Genomic DNA, 14,891 nt, shown 5'->3' on the forward strand with positions numbered 1-14,891 from the left:
GACAGCCCGGAAACATCACAGCAACCCAGTGATTCCGGCCATAAAAGTCTTCGACAACACATACTGTACATACCTACACACATTCATACATATGTCCTCTTGCTTTCTGGTTGACGTATACGGGGATCATATAATGACTGGCTTTTTAGTAAGACTCACTAAATTATTTCTAAGCGTAGTTTAGTAAGTTACTTTTTTGAAAAAATGGTTAAGGGTGGTGGTTTCTGAAGACCTGGTTTAGAGTGAATCTACATTGTAGAATTAACACAGTTTGATACCACTTTAATTGCCCTGGTTCAATGCTTAGGGAGTCCTTGGAGTTGATGTTTTCCAAGGTAGTCAGTCTTCTTTAACAAAGCTGAACTCGGAGTTTTCTCATTGGGTGCCTACAATTGCAGGAGAGCAGAGTTTTAGAGCTCTTTCACACTACAAAACTATAACCCTCTGATTCCACTCTAATTTATCTGTATCGTGTGGAATCCTAGATTTGTAATTTGGTTAGAGGTACTAGAAGAGTTGAGCTCGGAGTTTTCTCGTTGGGTGCTTACAATTGCCAATATTCTTGGAGCAGCCAATCGTGGAGAGGGGCAGGACAAACAAAGGAGGTGAGGCGAATGTGGAAAGGCTGTCTTTCGGAAATCGGGAAATGAAATTAAGCGCATGCGCAGGAGATAGCACCTTGGCTCTGCGGCGGGAATTGCGACGCGGTTTGCCAGAGAGAAGCGATCTTTTTGCCGAAGCGGTAAATGAGCAACGCGGGCAGAGGCTTCAGGGGAAACGCATTGGCATATTCTTGTAGCTGTGGTTTGACCCTTGGTTTATGTCTAAGGCTGCATCTGAACTGTAGAATTAATGCAGTTTCGCTCCACCAGTGCTGGTGCCACCCCAAACTCCCAGCTTTCCATATTATGAAGCCAGGACAGTTAAAGCGTGTCAAACTGCTCTAAATCTAGGGTGTAGATGCACCCGAAGCCTGGCAAAAGGTCCCTTTTTTGTGCAAGTTGAGCATCCCTTCTCCGAAATGCCTGCGACCAGAAGTGTTTTGGATTTGGATTTTGAAATATTTGCATCTGTATGATGAGATATCTTGGGGATGGGATCCCAATCTGAGCATCAAATTGATACATGTTTCCTAGGCACTTTATACGCACAACCTGAAGGAGTATAATATTTTAATTTGTGCATGAAAACAATTTGTGTACATTGAGGCACCAAGAAAGCAAATATTGTCACAGCCACCCATTAGGATAATCTTGGGATTTGTGGCGTTTCAGGTTTCTGGTTAAAGGTTTCCCTGACGTTAAGTCTAGTAATGTCCGTCTCTGGGGGTTGGTGCTCATCTCCATTTCTAAGCAGAGGAGCCGGCGTTGTCCATAGACACCTACAAGGTCATGTGGCCGGCATGAGTGTATGGAGCACCGTTACCTTCTCGCCGGAGCGGTACCTATTGATCTACTCACGTTTGCATGTTTTCAAACTGCTAGGTTGGCAGAAGCAGGCGCTCACTCAGTTTCCCGGATTCGAACCTGCAACCTTTTGGTCCACAAGTTCAGCAGCTCAGTGCTTAAACATGCTGCACCACCGGGGTTAAGGGATGCTCAATTTGTACTATATTTATGATAATTTCAAATGACCTACCAGTACTTCCTATTCTAGGTTCTTAATTGCTCAGGATATTCTTGGATTCTAGCCCCCCCCCCCCCCCCCGGGTGCAGCGAGTTAAACCACTGAGCTGCTGAACTTGCTGACCGAAAGGTTAGCAGTTCAAATCCAGGGCATGGGGTGAGCACCTGCTGTGAGGCCCAACTTCCGCCAGCCTAGCAGTTCGAAAACATGCAAATGTGAGTAAATCAATAGGTAACGCTTCAGCGGGAAGGTAACAGCACTCTCATGCAGTCATGCTGGCCACATGATCAAGTGTCTACGGACACTTTGGCTTAGAAATGGAGATGAGCACCAACCCCCAGAGTCGGACACAACTAGACTCAATATAATGGAAAACCTTTACCCTTTTATTCTTGGAATTACTCTTGGTTATACAAATAGAAATACCACTACACCTTTTCAACAGTTGAAATAAGACATATTTAGCTAACTATATAACTAGCTTCTTTTCAAGCTTCACATACTGTTTGATAGGCGTACTGGCTGAATCTTGTCCAGTTGTTAGTGTTCAGTGTTTCAAATCAGAGAGCAAATAATTAGTTCTACATTGCTCATCACTAAGCCCTGCATCTCCTAGGGAATATTAATGAGCAAGCAATAGCTCGTGGAGTAAGTGGCATTGCACTCCGTAGGACTGACTCCTGAGCAGATCTAAATCGCATTGTGCTGTTGATAACCAAATCTACTTTGGCTTCTTGTTAAAAATTGTGTTTGACCTCTGTCTACTGTCAAAACATTCAGTCAATTCTTAGTTTTTTAAAATTTTGTTTATCTTAAATATTCAATCTCAAGCCTTCTCCCAAAAGTCGTTTAGTAAGAGCCAGCTAATTGGTTTGACATGTTGTTTTCCTCTCAATTAAGAGTTTTCAACCTGTGCTCTTCATATCTGTGCATCCACTAAATTGTATGGTTTTTCCAAGAAGACAGTTTTCAGGTTCTATAATGTTGAAGTATTATTAAGTTTACGTTTGCCAGAAAACAATGACAAGATCCCAGTGAGCTGCTACTAATAGAAGAATGGTCAAAAGATACAGTAATCAAAAGGACTTGGATTAACTTTTTAAAAAGTGGTAGCTTTGAATTCATGCAACACTTCATAGTCTTCTGATCTATAATCTGATTTCAGTATAACCTGTACTACACCTCCTTGTGTTTTTAAATGAGATTTCTATTTCCTTCCAAAATAATCACATTTTCCAGTGCTGGAATACATATTACATGTATTTTACATGCACATACGGACAGACATGTGTACGAATATATACAGTATTGTTTGTACTTAACATAGATGGGTAGGATTGCATGTCTCAAAAGAAATCGTTGTTTTCCAGGTAATTTGTGGCTGATTCATGTCGTCAGGAGATGTGACTTTGACTGTTCGACTAGTCCGTTCATTTGAGCACCGTAATTTCAAACCTGTTGTCTACCATGGTGTTAGTCTGGACCAAACTGTAAAAGAGTTTATTCAGTTTGTGAAGAATGGTAAGAAGCTGTTCTCAAGAAGCTACTACATATTTATATACTATTGGAGAAAATGCAGTATTTGATGACATAACTGGCTGTCTGCTACCCATTAATGTTCACAAGTATTGAGCTAAATAGACCAGTGCTCTGGCTTACAATATTCTGCTCTGCCACAACTTGAATAGGCGAGACTCCCAAGAATCCTAAAGATTCCAGGATCTCCCCCAACCAGGATGACAGTGTTGGCTGGTTTAAGGATACTATTGTGTGACAAGGTGCATTTGTTGTAATCTTAACTTTTAATAAAACCTCCAATCTGGTGCCCTCTGGTTATTTTGGAGTGTGACTTTTAGCAGCCACAGTTAAAATGGCTGTTCGTGTAGGATTGTGGGGTTAGAGCAGTGGTTCTCTACCTGGGGTCCCCAGATGTTTTTGGCCTACAACTCCCAGAAATCCCAGCCAGTTTACCAGCTGTTAGGATTTCTGGGAGTTGAAGGCCAAAAACATCTGAAGACCCCAGGTTGAGAACCACTGGGTTAGAGTTTCAGGCAGCTGGAGGACATCACATAAGGAAAAATGGCTGTAATTTCTAACATAGGTTGGAATTTTCAGCCCTCCACATTGAATTGCACCTTCCAGTATTACTTTGGCCATGCTGTCTGGAGTTGAAGCGAGTTTAAGTTCAGCATTTGTAGGTTGCTCACAGTTCCGTCTCCTGTCTTAACATCTGCATGACGTGGACTGCAGTCTGTGTAAACTTGAGAGGAAATGCCATTGAAGAAATATTGGACAGCATTGCAGTGTTGATTCTAAAAGGACAGTTTGTATATCTCTTCTGTGAAAAATAAGTAAAAATTGTTCATGTGTCTTCAACCTTTTCTCTCCCCCCCCCCCCAGATGTGGCATTAAGGACTACACTTCCACCTCCTTTTAAAAAGTACAAATACGGTATGTGTCTGTCCTTATATTTCCATTAAATCAGATCACCATGTATTGTTGCTATGTATATTTATATCCTATCTTTTTAAAAAAAATTAGGACTCAAGGCAACTTAAAAATAGACGTTGTTGAAAGTTTTTCAGAATTCACAGCCATCACTCCACTGAATGGCAGCGAGTTCCATCTCTGTTGTATACATATCATTTGATCTCCAGAAGGGTAGCTAATATGTTAACTCCTTAAAGCAAAATCCACCAGGTGTCTTTTGATGCCTTCAAGGTTTAAGGATAATGTTATGGTATAAGCATTTGTGGACCAGAGACAATCTTCATTAAGTTACTCTGGGTTTTAATATCATGAGAAATTGAGAGTTTATCTAGCTGTTTTCTCTATTCTGTGTATAACTTTACACCAAGTCCCACCTCAGTTGTTTTTCCCCCAAGCTGTAAAGCTCCATGGTTTATGTAAGGTTTTCCAGTTTTCCATGATTTTATTCAGCTGTGTGGAAGGGGCCTTAATCTGATGAATGTTTTGGGCTGAGTTTTGCAATATGTAGAAACTAATTCTTGATAAGATGACCTATTTGCCTTAGTTAAGGATTCCTGCTTCTCTAAATTGACAACTAGGAGCCATTTAACCTGAGCCGATGCTGTGATATTTGTATATGACTTTAGGCTAGCTTAAAAAGAAAGTCCATGTTATGAAATAGGGGTATATTGAAAGGCTGTAAATGCTTTGGATATGTTTGCATTTAGTATGGAAAGAAATCTGGCGTTCTACTGTGGGAAGAACTTTATCACATGGAGGCATTAAAGAGTTGTACATTTTGGAATTTGCTTCAGCATTCTGTACATTATTCATTCTGGTGTTAATTGGCAGAGTTGTCTTTTGGGTATTAATTTTTTATCATCTTGCTGAAGTGCCTTTTAAACTTGCTCGCATGTTGAAGTGCTGCTCATGACCCACAATCCTTTGAAATCAGAATTTCCTTCGTGCATCTGCATTTCAATATCCAGCAACTAATTGTGAGGTTAAAAAGGGTAGCCAAGTAGGAGCTAGAAGCATGGAATGAGAGGCTTATGTATTGAAAGAATTTACATAGTAAATAAGTAGTGGGTGAAAATGAGGTTGGAGGTAAACAGGAAAGATCTTGGATATGAATTCAATAAATAATGTAAGACTTAAATCCAAGAAGAAGTTTTAGTAAAAGGAAAATGCAAATTAATGAATTAAGACAGCCCAGTTATTATAGCAATAATGGACAGATGAGACAGCTTGAAGTGAAGAAACCTTATCTCAAGCTAAGCCTTTGTTAACGTTTTATGGTATAATTTCTGCACAAAATCCATCACTGGGCCAAACACCAGAGTCTAGCGGAACGGAGGAGATTGATCCCAGTCTTGTTTCCCTCTAAAATTGGATCTGGGCTGAATTCTCTAGAGGTAATTTTTGAATGGTCCAGAAAGCTGTAGGAAAGAAGGAGCTGAAAATTCTGCCATAATGATGATGATGAAACAGGACTTGGACTTTTGTTGGGTTGGTCATTCTGGCATATTAGAATTAGAATTTATCTATTTTTGAAGAAAAGATTACAGAATTTGAAAATTTCAAATGATTATAATCAGAATTCCATTGTTCGCTATCATGGGGAGTTCTTTCAAAAGGAAAGCATTAACCTTTGGGGATATTTTAACTTTTATTCACCCTGAAATGTGAAGAAACACTAGATTTGTTAGGAAGGTTGTGGAAGTTAGAAGAAAGTTGCTGATGAACCTAGAATGCACACAGTTCCTACCTTCCACCCCCTTCCCACATTTCATATATTCTGTGTAGATTATTTTTCTTGTACTTTTGGGATAATTTCTTGAAAATACTTATATGTTGATGACTCCTCAATATTCCTAATTTTTTGAAAATTAGTATTAAAGTGAATCTTTGAACTACCAAAATAATTAAGGTAGCACTTCTGTTTACATTTATTTGATATCCAATGAATTTAATGGCACTTTTCTTACTAATAAATATAGAATTATCTTGTTATCCACACCATTGCGCCTGGCAACTTGTTACTGGTTAGGTGGTTGTTGAATTATGTCTATGATTTTATATTTTTATGTATCAATGTTATTGTAATTGAAATGAGTTTTATGTTGTTGTATTTTATTGTACATTACTGGGCTTGGTCCCTATGTAAGCCCCCCAAGTCCCTTTGGGAGAATGGGTGTGGTACAAGAATAAAGTTGTTGTTGTTGTTGTTATTATTATTATTATTATTAATGACCAAAGTGATGTTCTTTGGAAAGGATTGGGACTCCCCAGTCCAACTCAAAACTTTGACGTCTGTTTGCTTCTCCCTGGATGAAGTAAGCAGTAGAAATAGTTAATAACACAGTATTGTATTTACATGTGGAACAATGTGTGTACCAGAAAAAGACCAAAATCAAATCAAACTTCAAAATAAATTATCTCTTTTCAGACACAATGAAGATCATACATCAGCCACATGGCTCTAAGGTACATTTTGTAATTGCTTGCTTTCCCTTTAGTTTTTACACATTTAATGCAATGGTGTTGAATGCTTTCTCCTAGGATGTAATAACAGTCCTTAACTGGGAATCCAGCATTTGTCTTGATTCTCTTCCCCTATCCCCTTTAATTTCTAGACCAATGAACTCGTTGTAGGTTTAGAAGATGATGACAAACTCATGTTGGCAGAGGACAGCACCCTGAAAGCAGCTGGAGTAGGTGGGTGGTGCTCTGGGATTGGCTGAAGTCTCCGCTCATTGTGCTTGCCATTATCCAGAGAGTAGTTGCTTGTGTTTGGATAGCCTGTCGAAAAGCAAATGCTGTCCCTCAAAGACTGCATGGACATGGTAATTATTCAGGAGGGTGTGGGGTTTCATGTACATTCAAATCATGGGGCTCGAGGGCAATATGCATCTCCCTTCAGAATTTTCATAGAAGCATTTTTAAATGAAGAAAATGTATGTTTAGAATTCTGTCAGGTTAATTTTAAATGATTGACAGCTTTGTTATTAATACCTTGTCTGCTTAGTCTTTTTGGTAACATTTAAATGGACATTTTGGTTGAAAATTTAAGCAATGGAACTAGTGAGAAGTAATGAGATGATTGTCTGGTTAATAAAGTGTGAGGCTGGGGAGTTGCCTAGATCAGGGCTTCTTAAACTTTTTCAACCTGCTATCCTTTTCCATGTGAGTAATGTAATGTTTACATGATCCCAGATATAAAGGCATATAAAATAGCTACAAAAATCAAACATTTACTGATAAACCAGCATTTGCAAGGCTTATTAAGCAGGCTGATTTTCCTTTTTGCGGAGTACAGCTAAAGTATCTTCTGCATAGTCCACTGTAAATACTGTATGTTGTTGCTGACAGATTTGTGTAAATGGGTTGTACAGTAAAGCCCCGCTCACTTGAGTGCCGCTCATACAAGCGTCCGGGCTATCCGAGCCAAATTCCTCCCCCCCCCCCCCCCCCCACTCACCCCACCAGATCTCGGTGCTGTCAGAACCCAGCCAGGTTAGTGAGTGAGGGACGGAGGGTTTATATTTTTTCTCTGTCTTTTCCCTTAATACTTGCTCCTTTCTCATCCATTACCCTATAAACCAATGGTTCCCAACCTATTTTTGACCAGGGCCCACTTTGACCAGGGGCCACTCTCCAACATTAGTTCCAAAAGGATTACAAATCAGTTTTTGGTCAACTTTAGATTCGGTTTGTTTATTTGGGGTGCTGATTCAGAAAATTGCATTGGATAGACCACATCAGCTCTAGTTTCTGATACAGAACATATGCCATCCAGTAGTCACCATCTGCTCGCCCATAGAAAACCATATTTAACCATTTAGAGCCACAGGCCTTATTTTAGGGTTAGCACGGGTTGGGAACCACTGCTATAAACTCTGAGGCAATGGCAACTTTTCCTTAGAAATGTGTACAAGATAATTTCTGCATAACCAACACTCTATAGGCTCATGCATACAATTACCTTTCACAATATTAATCACTGAAGCACATAGCAGGTCACTTTGGTGATTGACTTGTTGATACTGCAAAAAAAAAAGAAATCAGCACTTGAGAAAAGAGGTAAAAAAATATGACCTTGACTAAATGGTGTAATAATATTTTTTTTGTTTTAAAATGTTACTTCCTGAAGTGGCAGCCTTTGTTTTCCTGAACACCAAACTTCCAGATGGAAAGGTTTTGTATCCACGCAGCACTCCTTCAGTATTGAAAATCTTCAGACAATTAAATTGACATACTCAAAGGGATTTAATGACATCTTTAAATAAACTGAGTTACATACTGTTATCTTACTATCACTATAAGAACCATACCTTTAAAAACAATTTGTTAAAACCAAGTTTACTTTTTGCAAGAACATAGGAAAAGGGGGCTTTGGATCCTTCTCAATCATCAAGTTTCTGTAATTGTTCAGTGTTCTGGTTTTGTGGAAGTGATTCCTATAAACCAGTGGTTCTCAAACTGTGGCTCTTCAGGTGTTTTGGCCCACAACTCCCAGAAATCCCAGCCAGTTTATCAGCTGCTAGGATTTCTGGGATTTGAAAGCCAAAACATCTGGGGACCCACAGGTTGAGAACCACTGCAGTATGCAAACAATCCTTATTCCATGTAGCTCATGTTCCCTTTATTGCAAGAGAAATCAGATAACTAAGCCACTAAGAGATCACGTTTAACATATGGAATCTCTTGGTCCCCTTGAAAGACTGTGGGGTTAATGTGTAAACGTGATGCTTACTCCTCATTTCCTCTAAGGACAATAAAGCCAAGACTCATAGAATCATAGCATTGGAAGAGAGCACAAGCATAATCCAGTCCAACCCGCAGCCATGCAAGAATACACATGTGCCATTTGAACAAGGCCTATGCTTGGAAATATTTGTGAGAAAAAGCTGAGTTTGGCAGCCATTATCTGATAAATGAGGCTGAAATGTGCGTCTCATTCATTTTTGTTTCACAAGTAAATTGCATGTTAAATAGTGATACTCACTTCTCATTGCCCTGAGTCTCTACAGGTTTCCTAGTCAATATTAAGAGTTGTCATTTCTCCGATCCATTTTGCATAAGGCAGACAGACTTCATTAACTTCTGGTTTAATTTTGAAAAGCAAGCGTGGAACTTTGTGGTACTTCAAAAGAATTCAACGTCTCCTAATTGTGATGGCTTTCCATTCCCTCTGAATGAGTAATGTTGCTGACTTATTGTTTTAGAAGAGGAAGTCCTTGACCTGCTGGGGGAAAAGAATGGTGACTGCTCTGAACCTTTGTGGGTCCTTTAGCTCTGCCATCTCCCCAGTGAATAATTAGAGGCATTTGAAGGTATTGCTGGAGAAGCCAATTTGTGTCTTTCACTTTGCATATTGTTGAAGCCTCATGAATTAATCATCGGCAGGGCAAAAAATTAGCTTCTTCAGACGCACGTTTTGATGGGTCATAAGGGAGAATGTAAAGTGATCGGTAAAATATTCTACTGATCCTCTAAGTATTAAATTATTATGGCTACAGGTTAATTTGGGGGGGATCCCCCTCCCTTCATTAAACTGAAAGAGCTTCAAAATGAAGGCTTTGTTGTTTCCTTGTATTACGAAGAGATGAGCTGATTCTTTTAAGAATGAGAAAAGCCATCTAAACGATTTTGTAGTCCTTGGCTTGAAAAGTTATTTTAAGCAGTCATAATGCAGTTCAGTGTGTGGTACTAAAAGCAGTTTTGCTATTTGGATGTGAAGTAAAAACAAACGAGCTGGAAAGTAGCAATATCCTCTTTGATCCTAAATCATGTTAATATAAGATGTGACTTGGCAATCATTTCCCCTCACTAATCATACTAAAATACCTTATTTTTTCAGCAAATGAAACAGAACTAGCATTTTTCTGCATGGATGATTACAGAAAATATAAAGCAAATCCTGTTGCAACCTGGTGAAGACTTTGAAATTCGGAAGAAATGCATTTAATTTCTGTGTCGTTTTGAAAGGTCTTACTTAAAATCGTTAAGGTGTGTATCTTAAGTATTAGGAGTTACAGGAAATCAAAATGTATTATTTTCTTCACTTTTTAAAAAACTTACAAGGTATGACAGGCCACTGTGTTATCTCTGCAAAAAGTTTTCCCATGTGACTCATGAGTAGAGATAATTGCAATTTTTAAATTGAGAGAAAATGTGGAAGATGACCACAACATTTTTGTAAAAGAGCATTTATAACCTTTTGGGAAAATACCTTTTGGAGATCATAACTTTTAGAAAAGCATGACCTTTCAGAGAAGAGTCAAAAACCCTTCAGAGTAGAATCTTCTCTGGTATAAAACCAGATATAACTATGCAAGGCCATGGTTTTAGTTGTTAGACTGAATAACCTGTTATCTCTGATCTGTTAGGAAAACAGAGATTTTGCCAGTGCATGAAAACAGCAGAGCTTTAGAAGTGTTTTTCAGTGCCCACATATATACTCTCCCATAAAACAACTTGTTTTATATCATGCACTCAAGAGACAAAAATGAAGTAGACTTTGAAAAAAATAACATATTTGGTTTGCTCACAACCTTCATGTGTTCCACATACACAGGTACAAAACTTATCAGTCCAGTTTCAGATGTATTTGAGATAATTATCTGTGCCATCCGGCCAGGACATCTCTCTTATAACAAAACAGCAAGAAAGTGTGATCGGAGGTCTGAAGCAGTCTGTAGTCTGCTGTCTGTCTGTAATGATCTTGTGGTCTGCAGCCCTTTTTATAACTTCTCAGGAACCATAGAGTAAAGGAAGCTGCATACTAGAACATACATACAGGAAACAGTAAGCAACAGGATCATAGATAAACTTTACTAGAGAAGGCTTGAAGAAGGTTGTCATTTCCAACAAGAATTATACCAGAGGACCTAGAGATTTCTGCAGAACATTCAATCAAATTAGTGAATAATTAAATCTGTAAAAGTCAAACCCACCAAAGTGGAAGACTGCCTATGCTTTCTTGGTTATAGCAGAATTTAAACACAATTGTACTTTAATTCTAAAATAAAAAATCTGTATTTATTAAACTTTTTACATGACTTAAGAGTGACTGTCCCGTGCAGTTATCTGATTGTGGGAGGGAAACATTGGTTTCTCCTACTATTGGGATACTCCTCACCCTTTCCACTGCAGGTTATTCCCTGGATGATGAGCTTGCCTTTTCCAGAAGGAAGGCTATGTCTTCATCCAGCCGGGCTTACATTGGTTCAGGGTGGCCTGTGCTTCCTCTGTGGGTATTTCTTCTTTTCTCTCCTGCTTAGTCTCCTGTCTTTGTGGGTGTCATGTTCCAGGGCGCTTACCCCATACTGAGGGCAGAGTTTAACTGAACAAACCCAGTATGCGCCAAAACCAGTTTACTTAAAGAACTTAAACACCAAGTCTTTTCAAGGACTGACTACAGAACAGTGCACAGCTCAGGTAATACAAAACAAAGTCTCACATTCCAAAGACACAATCTGTAGTCAGGGTGTCAAAATTAAGTCAGGTAAGCAAGGTAAAACTGAAGTTTAACATCAAAAGGTATTCAGGTATAAAGCAAGGTTTCAGGATTCAGAAGAGTTTTAAGTCAGGATCACAAGAACAAAGTCTGGGTATAGAGATCCAACCCAAGAGTCATGGCCAAAATACAGCTCAGCTCTGTAAGTTACTGTTCCCAAAGAGCATTGTCTTGCAACTCTTTCTGCAGAGAATCTCAGCTGATGCTTATCAGCAGACCTTCACCACTAATCTCTGCACTGTGAAATATTACTTGGAAGGGAAGGTCATTGTGACCTCTTCCAAATAGGAGACAGATTAACTCCTTCCAAGCACTCTCAACAGTAGCTGAACCAAACCCACCAAACCGCTGGTCATGACAGTGGGAGTAGGAGCAGCAGCTGACTATCTGTGCACTTTGCTTGTCCAAGATGAGCTGGGCCATATGATATCAAGCATCACCTCTGGTTGACCTTGTTGGCTGTCATTTTGGGAATTGTGGTTCTGAGGCTGCAAATCACTTAACACTGAATGAGAATGGTGGATGAGCTTGTTTTAGCTGGTCCCCAAATGCCACTGACCATACTACTGATCCTGGATGAGGGGGCGGATCTGGCATGTATTACCGAGACATGGTTGGATGAGCTGGGTGGGGTGAATCTCACCCAGCTGTGTCCACCGGGCTTCGGGGTTCATCAGCAGGCCAGGGTTGAGGGGCGGGGAGGAGGAGTTGCGGTGATCTTTCGGCAGTCCATCGCCCTGATCAGATGCACCGTTCCGCAATCTACGAGGTTTGAATGTGTCCTGTTGAAGGTGGGAGCCCGAGACAGCTTGGGGATTCTGTTGGTGTACCGTCCACCCCGCGACCCAGCAGTCTCCCTGTCTGAGCTAGCAGAAGTGGTCTCTAATGCGGCCTTGGTCTCCCAACAACTCATAGTTTTGGGAGACTTCATGCCGAGACCACATTAACAGGTGCAGCTCGGGATTTCATGGTTGCCATGACGACCATGGGGCTGACTCAAGTTATATCTAGGCCCACACATCAGGCGGGACACACGTTGGACCTTGTCTTCATTGTGGACGGTGGGACAGTCAGAGTGGAAGAACAAAACATCCTTCCATTGTCATGGTCTGACCATCATCTGATCTGTGTAAGTTTCGCTGTGTCTTCTAACCTCCGCAGGGGTGGTGGGCCTACTAAGATGGTCCGCCCCAGAAGGCTGATGGATCCAGATGGACTCCTGAGGTCTCTTGGGGATCTTCCTGTTCTGGAGACTGGCGATCCTGTTGATGTCCTGGCTGATCGCTATAATAGTGAGTTAGCAAGGGCACTGGACACGATCGCTCCCGAACGTCCCCTCTCGCTGCGTAGAGCCACATCAACTCCTTGGTTCACTGAGGAGCTGGCTGTGATGAAGCGTGCGAGGAGGGGACTAGAGTGCATCTGGAGGAAATCTCGGGATGTGTCCGACCAAGCACGGGCTAAAGCTGCCATTAAGGCTTACTCCGTGGCTCTGCGAGCAGCCAGGAAAGCTTTCACGACTGCCCGCATAGCGTCTGTGGCCAATAGGCCATCGGAGTTGTTCCGAGTTGTTGGGGAGCTCCTGCGGCCCCCTGAGACCCAGGAGCTTCCCGATGACTTGGCAACCCGGTGCAGCGAGTTCGCGCACCATTTCGCAGGCAAAGTTGCTCGGATACGTCATGAGTTGGACTCCAGCTTGACTGTGGTTGCAGCGGAGGTAACCGAGGCACCTGTCGGTCCGATTTTGTGGGATTCTTTCCAGCTTGTTCTTCCTGATGACGTGGAGGGGATCCTTGGGTCTGTGAGGGCGACCACTTGCGCTTTGGATCCTTGTCCTTCTTGGCTGGTTAAACTGGCCAAAGATGGGTTGTTGGAGTGATTTGTGGCTATAATAAATGCCTCCTTGGGTCAAGGGTCATTTCCATCCTGTTTTAAGCGGTGGTAAAACCGCTACTAAAAAAGCTCTCGTTAGACCCATCGGTTTGTGACAATTACAGACCAATCTCCAACCTCCCATTTCTGGGCAAGGTTCTGGAGCGGGTGGTTGCCACGCAGCTCCAGGGGTTTCTCGATGACACCGATTTTCTGGACTGCTCGCAGTCTGGTTTCAGGCCTGGGCACAGCACCGAGACGGCTTTGGTCGCCTTGGTGGATGACCTCAGCAGGGAACTGGACAGGGGGAGTGTGACCCTGCTGGTTCTCCTGGATATCTCAGCGGCTTTTGATACCATCGACCATGGTATCCTTCTGGGGAGGCTCTCCGGGATGGGGCTCGGTGGCACGGTTCTGCTGTGGCTTCGGTCCTTCCTGGAAGGCCGTTCCCAGATGGTGAAGCTGGGGGACACCTGCTCGGACCCCTGGCCATTGACCTGTGGGGTTCCGCAGGGGTCTATCTTATCCCCCATGCTATTTAACATCTACATGAAACCGCTGGGAGAGGTCATCCGGAGTTTTGGAGGGCGTTGCCATCTCTACGCGGATGACACGCAAATCCACTACTCGTTTCCATCTGACTCCAAGGAAGCCCCTCGGATGCTGAACCAGTGCCTGGCCGCTGTGGCGGACTGGATGAGGAGGAACAGGCTGAGGATCAATCCCGACAAGACAGAGGCCCTCCTGGTCAGTCGTGCGTCGGATCGGGGTATTGGGTGGCAGCCTGTGCTGGACGGGGTTGCACTCCCCCTGAAATCACAGGTCCGCAGTTTGGGGGTCCTCCTGGATTCAGCATTGACGCTTGAAGCACAGGTGTCGGCGGTGGCCGGGAGGGCCTTTGCACAACTCAAACTTGTGCGCCAACTGCGACCATACCTCGTGAAGTCTGATTTGACCACAGTGGTCCATGCCTTAGTTACCTCTAGACTGGACTACTGTAATGCACTCTACGTGGGGCTTCCCTTGAAGATGGCCCGGAAATTACAATTGGTCCAACGCTCGGCTGCCAGATTAATAACGGGGGCAAGTTACAGGGAGAGATCCACTCCCCTGTTTAAGGAGCTCCACTGGCTGCCGTTCATCTTCCGGTCCCAATTCAAGGTGCAGACCATCACTTATAAAGCCCTAAACGGTTTGGGACCCACCTACCTTCGTGACCGTATCTCCCTCCATAAACCTGCCCGATCTTTACGATCATCCGGGGAGGCCCTTTTATCACTACTCTCGTTATCCCAGGCCCGCCTTGTGAGTACAAGGGAGAGGGCCTTCTCTGCTGTGGCCCCCCGACTGTGGAACTCACTACCCACTGAAATTAGGCAAGCTCCCACTTTGTTATCTTTTA

General features: G+C 42.2%; 1 protein-coding gene across 9 annotated transcripts in view; it reads left to right on the plus strand.

Moving 5' to 3' along the window:
* The window catches only part of c1h2orf76 (chromosome 1 C2orf76 homolog), a 29,846-nt gene that overhangs the window by 9,601 nt on the left and 5,354 nt on the right, over positions 1 to 14,891 (plus strand). For 3 of the 9 annotated variants that reach the window (XR_001730922.2, XR_507483.3, XR_010001858.1), the window contains exons 1-6: positions 591 to 742; positions 2,997 to 3,147; positions 4,027 to 4,077; positions 6,545 to 6,582; positions 6,732 to 6,813; positions 9,959 to 10,107. Coding sequence is in view for 5 of the 9 variants with exons in the window: in XM_062967423.1 (XP_062823493.1) it covers positions 12,585 to 13,496 (912 nt within the window). In the remaining 4 variants the exon portion in view is untranslated. Of the gene's footprint in view, positions 1 to 590; positions 743 to 2,996; positions 3,148 to 4,026; positions 4,078 to 6,544; positions 6,583 to 6,731; positions 6,942 to 9,323; positions 9,432 to 9,958; positions 14,887 to 14,891 lie in introns of those variants that run through there. The other 6 variants (XM_008120782.3, XR_010001859.1, XM_008120781.3 and 3 more) reach the window with 6 other exon arrangements.

The sequence above is a fragment of the Anolis carolinensis genome, chromosome 1 (assembly GCF_035594765.1).
Source record: "Anolis carolinensis isolate JA03-04 chromosome 1, rAnoCar3.1.pri, whole genome shotgun sequence".
Classification (NCBI taxonomy): Eukaryota; Metazoa; Chordata; class Lepidosauria; order Squamata; family Dactyloidae; genus Anolis; species Anolis carolinensis.